This window comes from Dinoponera quadriceps, unplaced genomic scaffold (assembly GCF_001313825.1).
Source record: "Dinoponera quadriceps isolate SergipeBrazil2010 unplaced genomic scaffold, ASM131382v1 scaffold1081, whole genome shotgun sequence".
Classification (NCBI taxonomy): Eukaryota; Metazoa; Arthropoda; class Insecta; order Hymenoptera; family Formicidae; genus Dinoponera; species Dinoponera quadriceps.
The window spans coordinates 24543-39957 of NW_014555157.1; the positions used below are offsets into that span (position 1 = coordinate 24543).

The 15415-nt window shown below is 51.2% G+C and overlaps 1 protein-coding gene across 1 annotated transcript in view; it reads right to left on the reverse strand.

The window, feature by feature from the left end:
* Positions 1-512: 512 nt before the first annotated feature.
* The window catches only part of LOC106743168 (homeobox protein homothorax-like), a gene marked incomplete at its 5' end in the record, with an annotated part of 309796 nt that continues 294893 nt past the window's right edge, over positions 513-15415 (reverse strand). Inside the window, 2 exons of the mRNA XM_014616746.1 lie at positions 513-1903; positions 2927-3074. Coding sequence (XP_014472232.1) covers positions 2929-3074 — 146 coding nt within the window. The remainder of the gene's footprint in view (positions 1904-2926; positions 3075-15415) is intronic.

Sequence of the window (15415 nt, forward strand, 5' to 3'; positions counted from 1 at the left end):
TCTTTTTCCCGACGCGGGAAAAGCCGGCGCGCCGGAAAAACGAGCGCGAGTTGGCGCGTGCTCGCGAACCGGTCCTCCCGTTCGAATTCCGCCCGCTTCCTCTTCGTATTTTCACAATTGAGTTAACTATTTATACAGAATATATTATAATAAACTGTGTGTAAACGTGTGTATTCTCTTCCGTTTAATTATTTTTATGGTCGTGGGAGAGCTGTGTTTCGTATCGCTGTATGTGTGTGTGTTTGGGAGTCCGTATATACGCGTGTTTCCCCGCGAAATTGAGAGAGTAGTGTCTTTAGTGTGTATATGTTTGTGAATATATGTTTCTTGTGCGGGAGCGGGGGTTGGATTGGGTTGGGTTTTAGAGGGTGGGACTCTCTCGGAGGGATATCGCTGCGTCATCGAGTGCACGACGAAGAGCATCAATCCTCTTTCTCTCTCTTTCTCTCTCTCTCTCTCTCTCTCTCGCTCGCTCGCTCGCTTTCTCTCTCACTTTCACACTCAGACACTCTCCCTTTCTTTCTTTCTCTTTCGCTCTCTCTCTCTTTCGCAGGTATCTATATCTCGTTTTTATTTATAACTATAATCCCTCAACACGCGTTTACTCTCTCGTGTATTCTTTCACTCGCGCCACTCGCGTCTTCCGCTCCTCTTTCTTTCTCGGTTCGCGCGGAAATTTATTCTTCTGTTAGTACGCGTCGGCAATATACCATAATCGTCCCAGTCCAACTACAACGCTCGACTTATATTACAACCGGGGCCACACGTTACTCCGTCATGTATATATATTTATATATATATATATAATATATTCTTCCTTTAATTAGTAAATTCATTTATAATTAATAACTGTACAAATTTTAATGTCTCCTATATATATATGCAAGTGAATGGTCGACGCTCGAGTCCGGCACACGCGTCGATGTCATTCGGCCTAATTCATTCTCTTTCGCTCTCTTCCGCTTCGCGTCCATTTTATTTTTTATATACCTTTGAACATCTTCTCCGTACCATTTAATAATCTTCTCTCTCTCTTTTCGTCCTTTGTGTCTCTCTCTCTCTCCTCTCGCTATTTATATTTATTTATAATATATATATATGTATATATATATATATACTCTCCAACCTTTTTTGTATGTCTCTCGTACTCTCGTTTTATACCTCTCTCTTTCTCTCTCCCTCTCTCTCTCTCTCTCTCTCTTTCTCTCGTGTGGTCTGTGCACGTGGACATACTCTCTATCTTCCGTGCGAGCACCGGGTTTGCCTCTTTTCCGTTTTCTTCGTTTCTTTTAATGTACATGCCCGCTAAATTGCCTATATCACTTATATCTCATTAATATATCTCGATCGCGACCGTATTAAAATTTAACATTTAAATTCTTCCATCACTACAATATTACACCGCGATATTTGTACAAAGAACAATCACATGAATTTCTTCGCGGCCGCGTCACTTTCCAGGCCAGGCCGCGACTTCATCCTCCTTCCATCGCGCGTCGCCGCCGCTCTTCCGGGGCGCCTCGGCTCGTGCCGTCACGTAACCGTCCCTCCACTTTCGACGGTTCTACCAATATCTTCCGCCTCCTCTCCTCGTCGGCCTCCCACGGCGTTTCCACCCGCCTCGTCCTACCTCCTGGAACCGGGAATCTCATTCCTCCGTCCTTCCTCTCCTTTCCCCGTGTCCTTCTCGCGTTTTCGAGCACCCCCAGATCGTCACGGATTTCGACGTGCGGCGTGGCAAGAAATCGTCGGGACCTACCATGGCGATCGTCCTGAAGGCCACGGATCATCGTTGTCCTCCGATCCTGGCCTACGCCAGCTGGAGCACGGTGCGTCTGTCACGCGTTTCTCGTGTCGTTAGAACCGTCGTTCCATCGTGCATTCCATTCTTCCGAAAGTGTTCCTGGAACACGCGAGGTTGGCGATCCTCAATTTAACGCGATAAGATTATCACGCTAACGAGGGGGAAATAAGTAAGATTGCAAAAGCTGTGATTCACAATCACCTGTTCCTCGCATATTTGACACATATTTGTATATTAACACATTATTAACCCTTTGCACTCGAGGGCTCCGGAGCGGAGCCATTTAAAATTTGTCTTCAAACTCGAGGGCTCCGCTATGGAGACAATGCAAATAACTTTCAGTTCATAACATAAGGACAAAGACAAATCGTAAAAACTATTGTGTATAGGATATTCCGCTCTTGCTATTTGCATTTGAGTTTGAAGACAAATTTTAAGTGGCTCCGGAGCCCTCGAGTGCAAAGGGTTAATACTAAAACTACCGATGATAAACATGCACCTTTCTGCCGGAGCAGTTTAAGATTTTTAAGAAAATACATAACGCACAGGAAAAAATATTTATTCGTCTGCACATTGCGACCAAAATTACGGTTAATCTCAGAGAATGCACTATTAGAAATTGGAGTAACTTTTATAAGAAAAAAATTACAAATCGATCATTTTGACCGCTTTAGTAGCTTTAGTGTTAACCGCACGAGTTGCGCTTCGCTACTTCGAGTATTTTAGCTTAAACTTTTTTACTACTGTATAATTTGGAGCGTATTAATAATACCATGAGATTTCGGAAGAAAGCCAATCGTTACTCTCCGGAACCATTCTAAAAGCCAGGGCTGATCGATCGATTAATCCATCATAAAACGAATAGGTCTACTCAAGCGGTCAGTAATGTGTTAATATCTCTTTCCGCATACGAGGTACAAATCCGCATACAAACATATTACACATACATAATACATAAATAATTTTTTATTTCCAATTGATAACAACAAAAATCTCATTACATCAATCGTTCTCGATCCATCGACTATAACGAAAATAAAAAAAAAAAGGAAATCGTGGTACTCCGCATTTTGCGCGGCACGGAATCGGGTAAATCGGCGATTACGGTGTCGATGTACAAACCTTTATAAGTGATGTCCATAGTACTCTGACGGGTAATGGTACTGATTGTGGAACGCAGGATCAGTGGGCGGCCGGTGTATCATGCTAGCCGCCTGTCCGTCCATCATGTAGCCCATCGTCGCTTCCGGACTGTATGCCCCGCTCGGTCCTGCGGACAATGGTGGAAACACTACACGTTACTACGGTTAGATCTCTGTTCCGTAATTGGCAGGCGAGTACTGGACAAGCTCGCCGACCCCTTCCGAAGTTCTCGAGGAACTCGAGAACCCGAGAACCACTCGATACTCGGTCCCCGCCTCGCGAAGAGCTTGGTAGAAGACCAGGGAGATCGAGGAGCATACGTCCAGGGGTACAACGAGCTGTGTATGTGTGCGTGTGTGTGTGTATGTGTGTGTGATGTGACTCGCCAAAGTCACGATCACGTCCCTGATAAGGCCCGGAGACTTATGCGTATCGTAAAGTCGAATCGTTCTCAGCCGCCACGGCGAGCTGTCTCGCTTCGTTCGTTTTCTTCGCCTCGCGCCTCGGGGAAAAAAAAGTACAAACGGACTACGAGAGAGTCAAGGTCTTCTGAGTTGACTGTCGGGAGGAACGCTAATCGCGCTCGCCAACGTCAATCCGTAAGAATTGATTTACAGCGCGATATCGGGGGTTCTTAATAATTGATACCGCGAGATTGTAATTCCCAATCGCGTTTACAGCTTCCTCGTGACACCGGCGACGTCGACGTATGCGTGCGCGTGTGTATACGCCCGCGTCAAGTATGTATGTTCCATTGATATTTTCAACATTACTCATATACTCATATATTCATTAAAAGTCAGTTTTCTCGCGCGATCACGAGCGTGTTCTCCGATGACCTGTAACTATCTGCAACGATACGCAATCAATCGGCGCGCGGAATCAAGAAATAAACTGTCGCGATCGCTAATGAGCAAAAAGAGAGAGACGCGTAACTGCGAGTGCGAGCAGCCGATCACCATTAATTTCAGGGAAAATGTTGAACGGATCAAGGCGCAGCTGAGAATTCAATCTCGCCCGAGAGTTCCAATGCAACGTGACGACAGCTCGCCTCTCTCTCTCTCTCTCCCTCTCCTTCTCGCCGTCCTAAAGCGGTAATGGAGCCTCGGAATCCACGGGAGACTCCCCTAGTTTTAATGTCGGTATCTTAATGTATATTGCCACGATAAATCAAGGGCACTGATTGCGTCCTACCCTCCGCACTCCAATACACGCTCGTCCCGACGAAAAGCGACGACACGAGCGAGACGGCGAAGGCGGCGAGAGAGGGACAGGCGGGACGAGCGTCGCCGAGATCCGAAAGGCACGAGGGCTCGACCGCCATTGTCGAAATGCTCCGCTAAGCCTTTCTTATGCTAAAATCCAACCTGCATCCCCCGATATAACCCACAGTTAGTCACTGCAGCATTATCGAGCCCCGTCGTATCAACCCGCGTTTTATCTCGAAGCGAGTTTTGCGAACCGAATATCTCCCCGGGCATCGTCGCCGGCACGGTAGACGACTATCGATGGATTTTCCTGTTACTCTTCGTTTCTTTTCTATAGGATTTAGCGGGTCGTAAAGCGCATTACAACGGATGGTAGCGCTAGGACGCATTGTATCGATCAGTAGAACCGCGGGTTTACGCTTAATAAGGAGCCGACCGCTCTGTGCCACCTAGCAGCAGCGCGGGACTCCATTTCTCTTGCGCGAAACGGAATTACGAGCTTTGCTAATTAAGCCGCCGGTTCCGGGAGATCGCGGAAAAGAGTGCCAATTAAGGCTCGCTCGCAACGCCGGAGCTATTCTCACAGACAGTACGCGCGACTTCGTCGGGTATCGCGCTTTCCCACGGGTTGGGCCCCGCTCGATTTTTCATCGGCGATTTGTCAAAAAGCAGGAAACCCGCGATCTCGCGCCCCATCCCCTCTTCCTCCCCGCCCCCGCCTTTTTCGCCGTCTCGCTCCGGGAGACGAGTTCTTCCACGCCGCGCCGCCGCGCGTTTCAAACGAACTCGCCGCGCGCTTTACTTCGCCAGCGACCGAACCGTAAATCACAATTATTGCGAGCGTCTCCCACCGCGCCAGCGCGCTCTCCGTCTCGTTCCTCCTCCGGTTTTTCTTAAGAGTGTTTTTCAAGCGTGTGCGCGCGTTCTCCGCCGCGGCGGCGGCTCTCGTACCTCGCGATGGCTCTCTTCCCACTCGGCGAGCACGAGGAATCATTATAGATCCGACGACATCGGCGACGCAGCGTCTCTCTCGGCCTCACTCGTCGGCCGAAATACGTCGCTGGGGCGGTTTTTCACCGTGAAAATCGGGAGGGGAAACGAGACAGGTCCCCTTTTTCGAGCCGCGATGATGAATAATCGAACCACCGGAACGGGAGAATTCCCTGTCACCTCTGTCCGATCTCCAGTCCGCGACTTCGCGCCGATTCGTTCCTCCCTCCGTCCTGGACGAAGAGCTCGGCAGATTATTACCGATCCCGCGACGGCGGCCGATGGTGGAAATGTCTTGTACGGCGTGCCGTATCTCGCGGCGCGTCCGCCGCGCGGAATGTAGCCTCGTATTATAGCCACCGCGGGTACGATATCCCGCTAACGAGGGATGCGCGCTTGTAGTGTGATTAAACCGCGCTATAACGCAGCGGGGCGCCCCGGGATAGCCGGGACGAGCCACAATATGGGAAATTAAGGAATCGCTCTTCTCTTTGCAACGTCGACGAGAGAGAAGCCACGAAGGAGCCCGGGTTGCAACAAGCGCAAGGAGGGATAGGCGGGGTAGAAAGAGGATGGGGGGGGGGGAGGGGAGCAATCCGGTGATGCCCGCGAGAATTCCACTTGCGAAGTCGTCCCTACGCTCGCAAATTGCGAGTCGTTAAGACTCCTGCCGGTGCACTCCGAGCGATCGTTCGGAGAGATTCGATATCGATTAGATCGGGTCGAATCGATGGTTCGCAAATAGATCGATGGGAGAATGTGTGTGTAAAACGAATTAAATGGCAATGCGTACTTAATTAATCCGCGACGCGAGACGATGTGAATTCTATTACCGAAGATATACGGAGTCAGGGTACTTGGAATGAATGCCGTTGAAGCGCAGCTTGAGCGTTTACGGCGCGACGAGCGAGGAGGTAAAAAGCGTGTCGCGAGGTTCGTTCGCGCAGTACTCGAAACGTTAGAGGACAACGCGAAAGGGAGAGAGCGAAGGTATTCCGCGATCGACCGATCGGAATCTCGCGCGGCAATAAAAGAAATCCCGGTGGAGAGTTCGCCTCGAGATAAAATCGGGATCTATAAAGGCGTCCCGGGAATTTCCTGTGAATAAATCATGAGTCGCATTGCGGAGGATCAAAGATGAAGATCTCGCCCGGCCAGATCCACTGTATGAAACCTTTGAGCTATCGCCTCGTTACGCTTTAATTAACAAAGGCGAATTATCGCCGGCTATTATCGCCGTCTTAATGGCCGTTCTTACGACGCCGGGAATCCTCGCGCGGCTCTTCAGAGTCATCCGGGGAATTCGTTGATTCTCCGACGCGACGGGTACCGCAGGACGAAGGACGTTATTTCCGTCCTGAGCCGAGCCCAGGAGCAGGGTCAATTCGATGAGGTTAACAGCTAACGGCGCAACGAGACCGCACGGCGATAGGAAAAACGCCGCATGGCGTAATGCAATAAAGTTCCCTCGGGTTGCGAGGATTTCGCTTGTATTTCGGTATCGCGTAAATCCGCAAAGCTACACCGACCTACCGCCTGTCGTCACATGGGATCCGTCGGCTAGAAAGCCTGTGCTACCCGGCAACTGGTAATTTACTTAGGCGAACTCGCCGCGGGACGGTGGAAAATTAGGCGGTCGTTAATCGTCATCCTGCTAAGCCCGCTAAAAAACCGTTCGGGGCGAGATAATTGTTTTCGGATTCTTCACCATCTCGGTCGCTCGAGTGTCGTGAGATCGTTTCCTATCGAAATCACGATCTCAGCATGCGACTGTAACCGCAGAATACTCTGCGATAGATGATAAAAATGATATAGGAGGGAATTTCGGAAAATATCTTACACAGTAGGGGGAAAATTTAATTTCGGATTACGCGGTGTAGCGTTTGCACGTTTGCCCGGATATGTTTCGGTGACGCTTGGTAACTGTTAATATTCCGCCGGAGACGATAACTAACGGGACGATAGTTGGAATATTTTCTCATATCCATTAAAGACACTATCTTCGTAACTGAATGAAATTTGCTACCGACTCATTAACTTGCTACCGGGCGACCGATGGCAGAACGGCCTGGAATTGCCTCAAGGTGGATCTAATTAAACTTTCGCGATGGACTCATTCGAAGCGGCGGAACGTCGAAGTTCGGCCGCGAGACGGAACCGCCGCTTCCTCCGAAGTACGAGAAGAAAATAAGTAAAGGCTTAAGGATGAACTACTTCGCAAGTGGATACGTTTCCACGGCGTCCCGGCGTCGTTACCGAAGTTTACGCGAAGCTTGCGGGTGAGTCTCTCGCAGGCTCTCGCTCTCTCTCTCTCTCTCTTTCTCTCTCTCTCTCTTTCCGAAATCGAAGAATATGGTGGGCGAACATGATGTCAGCGTGGCGCACCACAAAATCCGTCGAAATATCGGCGAAGCGCGGACGAGTGCGCGAGGGAAAATTACGTTCCGGTTTATGCTCGACCACGACGATGGGGTTAATGAGAGGTCGCGCGGGAGTTTTACAAAGCCCGGGCGGGCAGCCGGCCGAAATCCCTTCCGATGAATTCGGCCGCGGAACACGGGAACAACATTAGTAGTAACTTATGGTTGCGGCCTGGCTGGATGCCTGGCCGCATTCGCAGCGGTAGGCGGAGAGCCGGGAGCGTAGATACGGGCAGAAGCGTGTAAGGTGGTCGGACTACTCTGGCTGCCACCGGTGCCTAGACGAGCGAGGAATCCTTACGGAGGTTAGTGGGTGGCGTTCTCCAACTTAGTTGGCGGCGACACGCCGAGTGTTCACGCCGAGTTTCCGTCCGGAGTTCCGTCGGAGTTCAAGCCGAGTTCTCCTCCTCGCCAGCGAGTTCGGTATAACCCAACCTAACGTTACCGACGGAGTTTCCAGGAGCTTTCGCGTAGGAGGGTGTTAAAACCGCGAACGGGCGAAGGGAGGGGAACGAAGAGTGGAAGAGAGAGAGAGAGAGAGAGAGAAGCGGCAAGGACATCGTGAGGAAGAGAGCGAGGGAAACCATGATAGATATGAGCAGTCTAAGTAACAACCATCAGTTTCCGTAGTTCACCGTGGCCGAGTGTAGTAACGAACTTCCGCTCAAGATTTAAAGGAAGCACCCAAGTTCCACCTCGTCCCGACGACCCGCCCGGAATTGACGACTTAATTAGCGAGCAAGGCATGGAGAGCGCTAAGTGCTCGACGAAAAGGTTCCACGAAGAAGTACTCCGAGGCTGCGGCGTACCGGAGCGCCGGTGCGAAGGATTAGCCGGTTAAACCGGGTCGGGCAAATTGTCGGGTTTCACTTTCGTAAGGCTCCCTCTGACAACTCGTAACGCCTCGCGTATATTCATTTCGTGTCGCTTATTAATTCAATTACACCGATCTGCGTGGCGTTCTCTCTTTCTTTCTCTTTCTCTCTCCCTCTCTCTCTGTCACACCTCACGATCGGATATTCCCGATTAAATATTCCTCGAGTGTCGTGCCGCGTTGCGCGCGCGTTATCGCGTTTCATTATATCAGGCGCCGCAGTGGAACCAGCTGGGATACGTGAAATGCAAATGTCTCCCTTGACGGTAAATTAGGCGCGATATGATAGTACTCGTTGAAACCTTTTAGAAGCCACGTCCGAGCGGGTCTCGAACTTCATATTTTCTCACAATAAAACGGTCATCGAAATTTCTCTCCAATTTATAAACCGGTATCACGACATCGTGTAAAAACTATAAAAACACTTTAAAATAGTCTCGAGAAGAAGAAATATTCATGTAGGAATAAGGAAGGTGTAGATAAAACGAAGAATATATACGGTGAACTTTTCTTCATTCGAATGCAATAAAAATGAAAATGCAAAGTGCGCGAAAATTACGGGAGCATGAAGGATACGTCGAGCGTTGCGCGCACTTCTTCCCGAAACTCACCCCTAAGTTGTAATCCGTTTGATCCCGATGGTTTTCGGATCGGAATAAACACGGTTGATACAAAAGATGTCTCGCATATCCGATTGCGTCGGCGAGTAAACGGACAAAACTATCATCGGCTAAAGTATCGATCAGTACTACCGCGCATAACCTCTCTGCGCGGCCGGCACCGATACACGGTCTTACGTCCATCCTATTACTCTAATGGCATTTCTCGAAACAGCAGCGACGTGTCCGGAAGCCCCGGGCGTTCCTCGTGAAGTGCGAAACGAGAACGTACGACGCGGGACGACGGTATCGTCGTGAAGACGCGTCTACGAGGGCGGCAATATCCTTCGAGAGCCAAACCACCCTTAGGACGAGCGATGGCGGTGCGCGAGGGAGAAAGCAGAAAGAAACGCGAGGGATCGTCGTGACTAGACGACGTCGAAAGAAGCTAAGTTCCCTCTCTCTCTCTCTCTCTCTTCCCCTCTACTTCTTCGGAAGCAGCTCCCAGAGAGCTGGCTTTCGCGTTCCGGCGGGTTTCGGAGGCTGATGACGATGAAGAGACCACGTTAACGATGACGACGACGACGAGAAGAAGACGACGAAGAAGAAGTGGTAGGGACCGGCGGAAGGACGATTCGCCTGGCGGAAGTCGGAAATGTGCTCCGGAACCTTCAACAATCCCTCGATGAAACTATTGGTCATCCGCGACGCAATACCGGATACGCCGGATCTAATAACTCATCCGCCCGGCTGCTGCCTGGTCTCCTACTCTCGTTCCCCCTAAACCACCTTCTGTCTCTCTCTCTCTCTCTCTCCCTCTAGCTCTCTCTCTTTCTCTGCCTTTCTCTCTTACGTGCTACCCACGCTCTGTCTCTGTTTTTTTCGCTCTGTGCGAGCTCTTCACAAGCTCGCTTTTTCCCTCCGCGGCCGTTTCTCCTCGCTTCCACGCATTGTTCATTTCGACGGTGATTGCAGATAATGTCGTCGAGCCGGAAAATAATATCGGTGTCGTTGCGTCGTTGTATTGTGACGTAGTAACAATGTATCTCCGCCGATTCGGCGGCATTACCATTGTTGAGACCGGTGCGTTCGTAAATGCTATGATTAAAACGGTAATGGCAACAATTGCGGAAATCGTTTGGCATTGTTGCGCATCGCTTATTCGGATTCGCGTTGCATTGTCAAAGCGCGTGCCGTAATTTACATTGTATATTTCTGACACTGTATATCCATGCACGCCCTTGTCAAATATAATAATAGTGACTGCGATAATAATAGAAATAACGTATACGGAGCGGCTATGTGCGGCCGTTAAAGTGCGCCGTGCCAAATATCATATCGTTTAAACGCGGACACTCGGAGAGGGAGCGGAGGGGGGTGGGGATGGGGAGAGGAAGAGAGAAAAAGAAGGACAGAGAGAGGTCGTGTGATATTCAATATTAACACAATACATTTATATGTATTGCGTATACCTTTTTTAGGACGAAACCCCGCGGTACGAGTCACCGAGCGCGATTGAAAGTCGTGGCTGACATAAAAAATATATTATCGTATGCACGCGTTAACGTCATCGCGTGACTGCGACTCCCGCGGTCACTTTCACGTTCCGTTGCCCGACAGTCAGACACGCGCGACAACATATGTTGTTATTATTAACAGGCGCCATTCGGGGCTAATATTAACCTCGTCAATCCAGTGAATGTCCGGCCGCTACTGTGTCGCCGGAATGTCCGCCGCGATCGACCCTAAAACGTGTCGGTGACGCGAATTCGCCGATGGAGGGCAATCTTGACGCGTCTCGCTGTCCGAATCCCGGTTTTGTTGAACGCGCTCTCTCACACAGGGAAGGTGTGGGCGGCCGAATCGCCGGCGTGATATACGACGCGACGTAATTGCAGGAATTTAATCAATCAGAGATATATCCTGGCGCGAGTAAAGGCCAGCCGCGGTAACCTCGGCAAGCCGACTTAAGCCCACCCGGAGTCTCATTTAAGATAAACCCGACGCGGCGGGAGCGGGAAAAGAAGAGCGAAGAAGAGAACGAAACCACCACCGACCGCGCGACGTTGTCGTTGTCCTCGCCCCGGCCGGATGATGAAACGCTAAGACTACTATCCTAGATTCTTCCTACTATCTTCTCCACCGCTTCTCCTCCTCTCTCTACCCTCCTCCCTTTCTCTCGTCCTAACTCTTCATCGCCCGCCTCGCCGCGATACACACTTCGCGAATATCGCACGAAAACTCGCCCCCTTTTACCCTTTCCACTTATCCTCCGCACACGGACGCGCGGTATCCTTGAAGGTGCACGAGAGTGCTCGCACACAAGCGCCCGCCGGGTCCCTCCTCCCGCGACCCTCTCTGATATATAGCCCCTCGGAGGTCGATGACTTCCGCTATTTTTCTTCCGCTGTCTCCAGCAAGCAACTTCCCTTTCCTAACGTCCGCCCCCGCGCCCGACCGTTTCGGTTCTTTCCGACGTTCTACTCGCTCTACTACTCGGATATCCACTAACCGTGCGCGGACATCGATCGGCCTAGCCGCCGTTACGAGGCTCGGGCATATCTCATCCGCGAAACGTCCAGGGAACGCTGGCAACGGAAATCACCGGGGGAGAGATCGGCGTGAACCGCGCGAAAATTCGCCAACACTCGTCACACGTTGAGAATGGCTGACCGACGCTCATATTCCTGAATAGTGATCATTTAAATAAGCTGCTCTCTGATCACGCGAGATAAAATTCACGCCAACTCAGTAATGTTAAAAAAAAATAACTCGGTCGATGATAAACAGATTTGACGAAATGATCGGACGATTCTCCAGTTGATCGAAGAACGAGAAATGGCTAAAGTTATGCTGCGGTGCTCACTGCCAGTGTTAAAAATCTACGGTATACGTTAACGTTTGTAGATTTTCAGTAGTGGCAATGAATGTCGGAGCTAACTATGCCCGTGCTTCCGTCGCATCGCGAGTTTCGGAGGATAATCGACGACCGGAGGCATCGCGCAACAATACGCGAAAAACGCTCCCTAAATTGGAAACGAATTGCGACGTTCGAGCGAATATGCGCCGACGGTCGAAAAGCGTGCAAACATCGAGGTAATAGTCGGTAATGAATACATAAATCACGATTATTGCGAGGTAGCTTTTTTCTCGCGCGCGCAGGAGACCCGGTGGACGGATCGGCGAGCGAGGGAGGAGGGCGCGGGACGTACGAAGCGACGAGGAGGGCAAAGAAGAAGCTATTGCATTTATGGATGATCGTCCTTGCGGCAAGCCCCGAAATTAATTTGCCCTATTCTTCGGGTTCGCGGCGGCGTTGGCATATTTTAACCCAGTTCTTCAAGCACGGGGCCCTTCTCCTCGGCGGCGCGCCCGCACCGTCGCGAATTGACATAAATTTCTGTCGGCGACGCGCAGCGATTCGCTAAATCCGCCGGGCGTCCCGATAAAACCTGACGACTGCTCGCGGCTGACTGGCTCCCCGGTTGACGCGATAAATAATTAATGATCGAACGACTAGCGGGGGGAGAATGTTGCGGTGTCCATAAACCACTTAATATTTATAAGGTACGAAGCATAAGGAACAGGGAGGATTGTTTATGGAGGTATATATTATCGCGTCTTATACATATACGGCGCGTATAGTATTTAGATATTTTAATTAACCCATCGGCTATAAATTATGATAATCAGGCTGTACCTGTCGCGGTGCAGAGGCGAACTACTCCGCGAGACGTTCGGCGATCCACCTCGAGCGTCGTGGAAAAAAACGAGCGCGACGACGACGACGAGCGACATTCAAATTCACTTTTTATCAGCGGCCGAGTGTAGTGAAACACGGATTTACAGACCGTTATCGCTGAAACACGAGGCATTATCGGCTGCGTCTAGGATATTATGTCCGTCGAGAGACCCGTTCCTATTTTTACAACCCGAACGCGAATGTCCCGCCGATGGGAGAAAGTTTGCCCGGTGATACGCGCGAAAATTACGCTGTAAAACCTCCCCGAGCGCCGGCGAATCGTCCATGGCGGCTATAATTGCGGACTGGAATACGAGCGGCGGCGAGCCTAAGAGAGAAAGAGAGAGAGAGTGATACGCGCGCGACGGCATTATTAAAATTGAGCATAAAACTATTAAATTCGCCCACCTGGCCCGGTGCGGCGCGTTTAACGGCGCGTCGCGCGTCGTGAGTCGCGCCCGCCGTGGCACAGGCCTGATCCGCGGATTATAGGAACCATTCTTAACAGTGTCAATAAACGGAGGTTATGAGAGCCACAAACGTCGGAAGTGTCTCTCCTTACGACAGACATAAATAAACTCCGACGGTGGCTGGCTGGTCGTTTAAATGTCGCGGAGGGAACTCCGGCCGAAGTGGAACTCTCTCTCCTCCGTTTCGTCTCACTGAATGTGCAGTATAATTCGCCGCGGGTAACGATTCTACCTACCCCCCCCCCACTCTCCCTCTCTCGGCTTTTTCCGGGTCAGGTAGAATCGATCCGGAGGTCGATATCGCGCCGGTGTAATTACTTAGCGTGCCATTCCTTAATCGAGTCCCCGGCTAACTCGGGCGCCGCGCTCGGCGAGTAGAGATGAAATGCACTTTACGGACAACTTTATTTCACGGCGCGCGGGCGCGGTACCTCCGAGAGACGGCCGACGGGCGATAAAGGTGCTTAATAGCCAGTCAGCTTCGTCAATATGTTCCTCCCGCGTTCGACTCTTTTTCTTAAGCGAGCGCGCGCGACGGGCTCGCGAACGCACGCCCCGCTCGACGAGCAACGAGCCGTGCACGGCGCGTTTTATACAACGCTCTTTATCGAGCTTATTACCGCTATCCGATCGCCGATGCGACGGCGGTGGCGGCGAGGTTCGATCGAACGGTCCATCAGCCTCGTTAATGCACAGCGATGCGCGACCTGGCATTTACCGCGTCGCGCTTGATTACCGCGCCGCGAGTTCGCGCGCGTCTCACGCGCGTCTATAATGCAATGTGCGTGCGCGGCCGCTTCGTTCGGCGCGCGATGCATCTGCAATTCATTCCGATTAACGGGCGAGAGAAGAGAGCCGCGAACGATCCCTTTCGTTTGGCGATTCGATCACGAGGTCCCCCCTCGGCCGACGCAATCCTCCACATTTTCGAGCCACGCATACACCGTCAACTACGTATCTCGAAATTTGAGAGTACCGTCGCGTGGTGCCTCCGAGGTACGCACCTCGAAATGTCCCTCGTAATTACATAGGGTTTTCATTCGAACGTGTATCACCAACTTCGGCAATGGATGTTAACGGTCGAAAAACGTAAGCGAGTCGCCAAACCGTCCATTATTCTCCGATCGTAAGGAGAATAATCGACCGTGATTGGTCAATTTGCTGGGTTTTTTTTCGAGCCTCGCCGCTTACACGCTTTTGCCGTAGCGTTTACTCGTCCACGGCGACGAGATCGTATCGGCGCGCGAAATGAAATACAACTTACGGTGCGGACTTGATTCCGGCGGGATCGTGGCGCACGATCCGCGCGCAACGAAGCCCGAGCGACTTCAATTCGATGCCCGATAGAGCCACTTAACGGCCCCGGCGGCAGCGTCGCGGCCGGCCGATGCGTTTCCACGATACCAATCTTTTCCCTCTTTCACAACGTACGGCGTTCGGTCGGAGCGGCGAGCCAGGTTTCTTCCTGGTCGCCATTACCGCTGGTGGAGCCTTGATGGCGAAAGTGGTCTAGGGGCAAACGGTCAACGAGACTGGAGATGAGATAGAACAGGCCATTATGGCTACTCCGATAAGATAGGGCCACCCTTCGTACTACGTGGAGGCTCCAGCCTTCTGGGTATGGCTTGATACACCGGACGCGATCCACGCCATGAAAAATCTCGCTGGCGGAGTGGAAAGCGTATATGAGAGGGGAAAGGAGAGAAAGAGACGCTCGAGAAGCGAGGGAGGAAGGGCGTTGTCCAGCGCCCTCGAGAACTCGGACCTTATCTTTTCATACCGATCGTGACCGTCCAAGACTTCATTTCCGTGTCCGAGCGACTCCCGCGCCTCTTTCCTCCCGCCCCTCGGTCCTGCGCCAATTTATATATACGTACGCGTAACGAAATGGAGACCCCCGGCTCGTTTACATGGAATGGATCAAAGTTCGGCAGTTAGGGACGGCCGCTCGCGAATTATTGCTACGTTCGGCCGGGCATTAACGGCTCGTGCGATACCACCGGCAGCTTCTGGCTTCTCCGTAATTACACGAACGCAATGGGCTTTGCTAAGGGTCGTTATTGCTAGCTTGTATAATTGATCCCTCGATTATAATATACTAATATACTTCGGTGGGCTCGGTGCGTCCGATTAAAGCTGAATGACGGAAACGCGGGAAATCGATG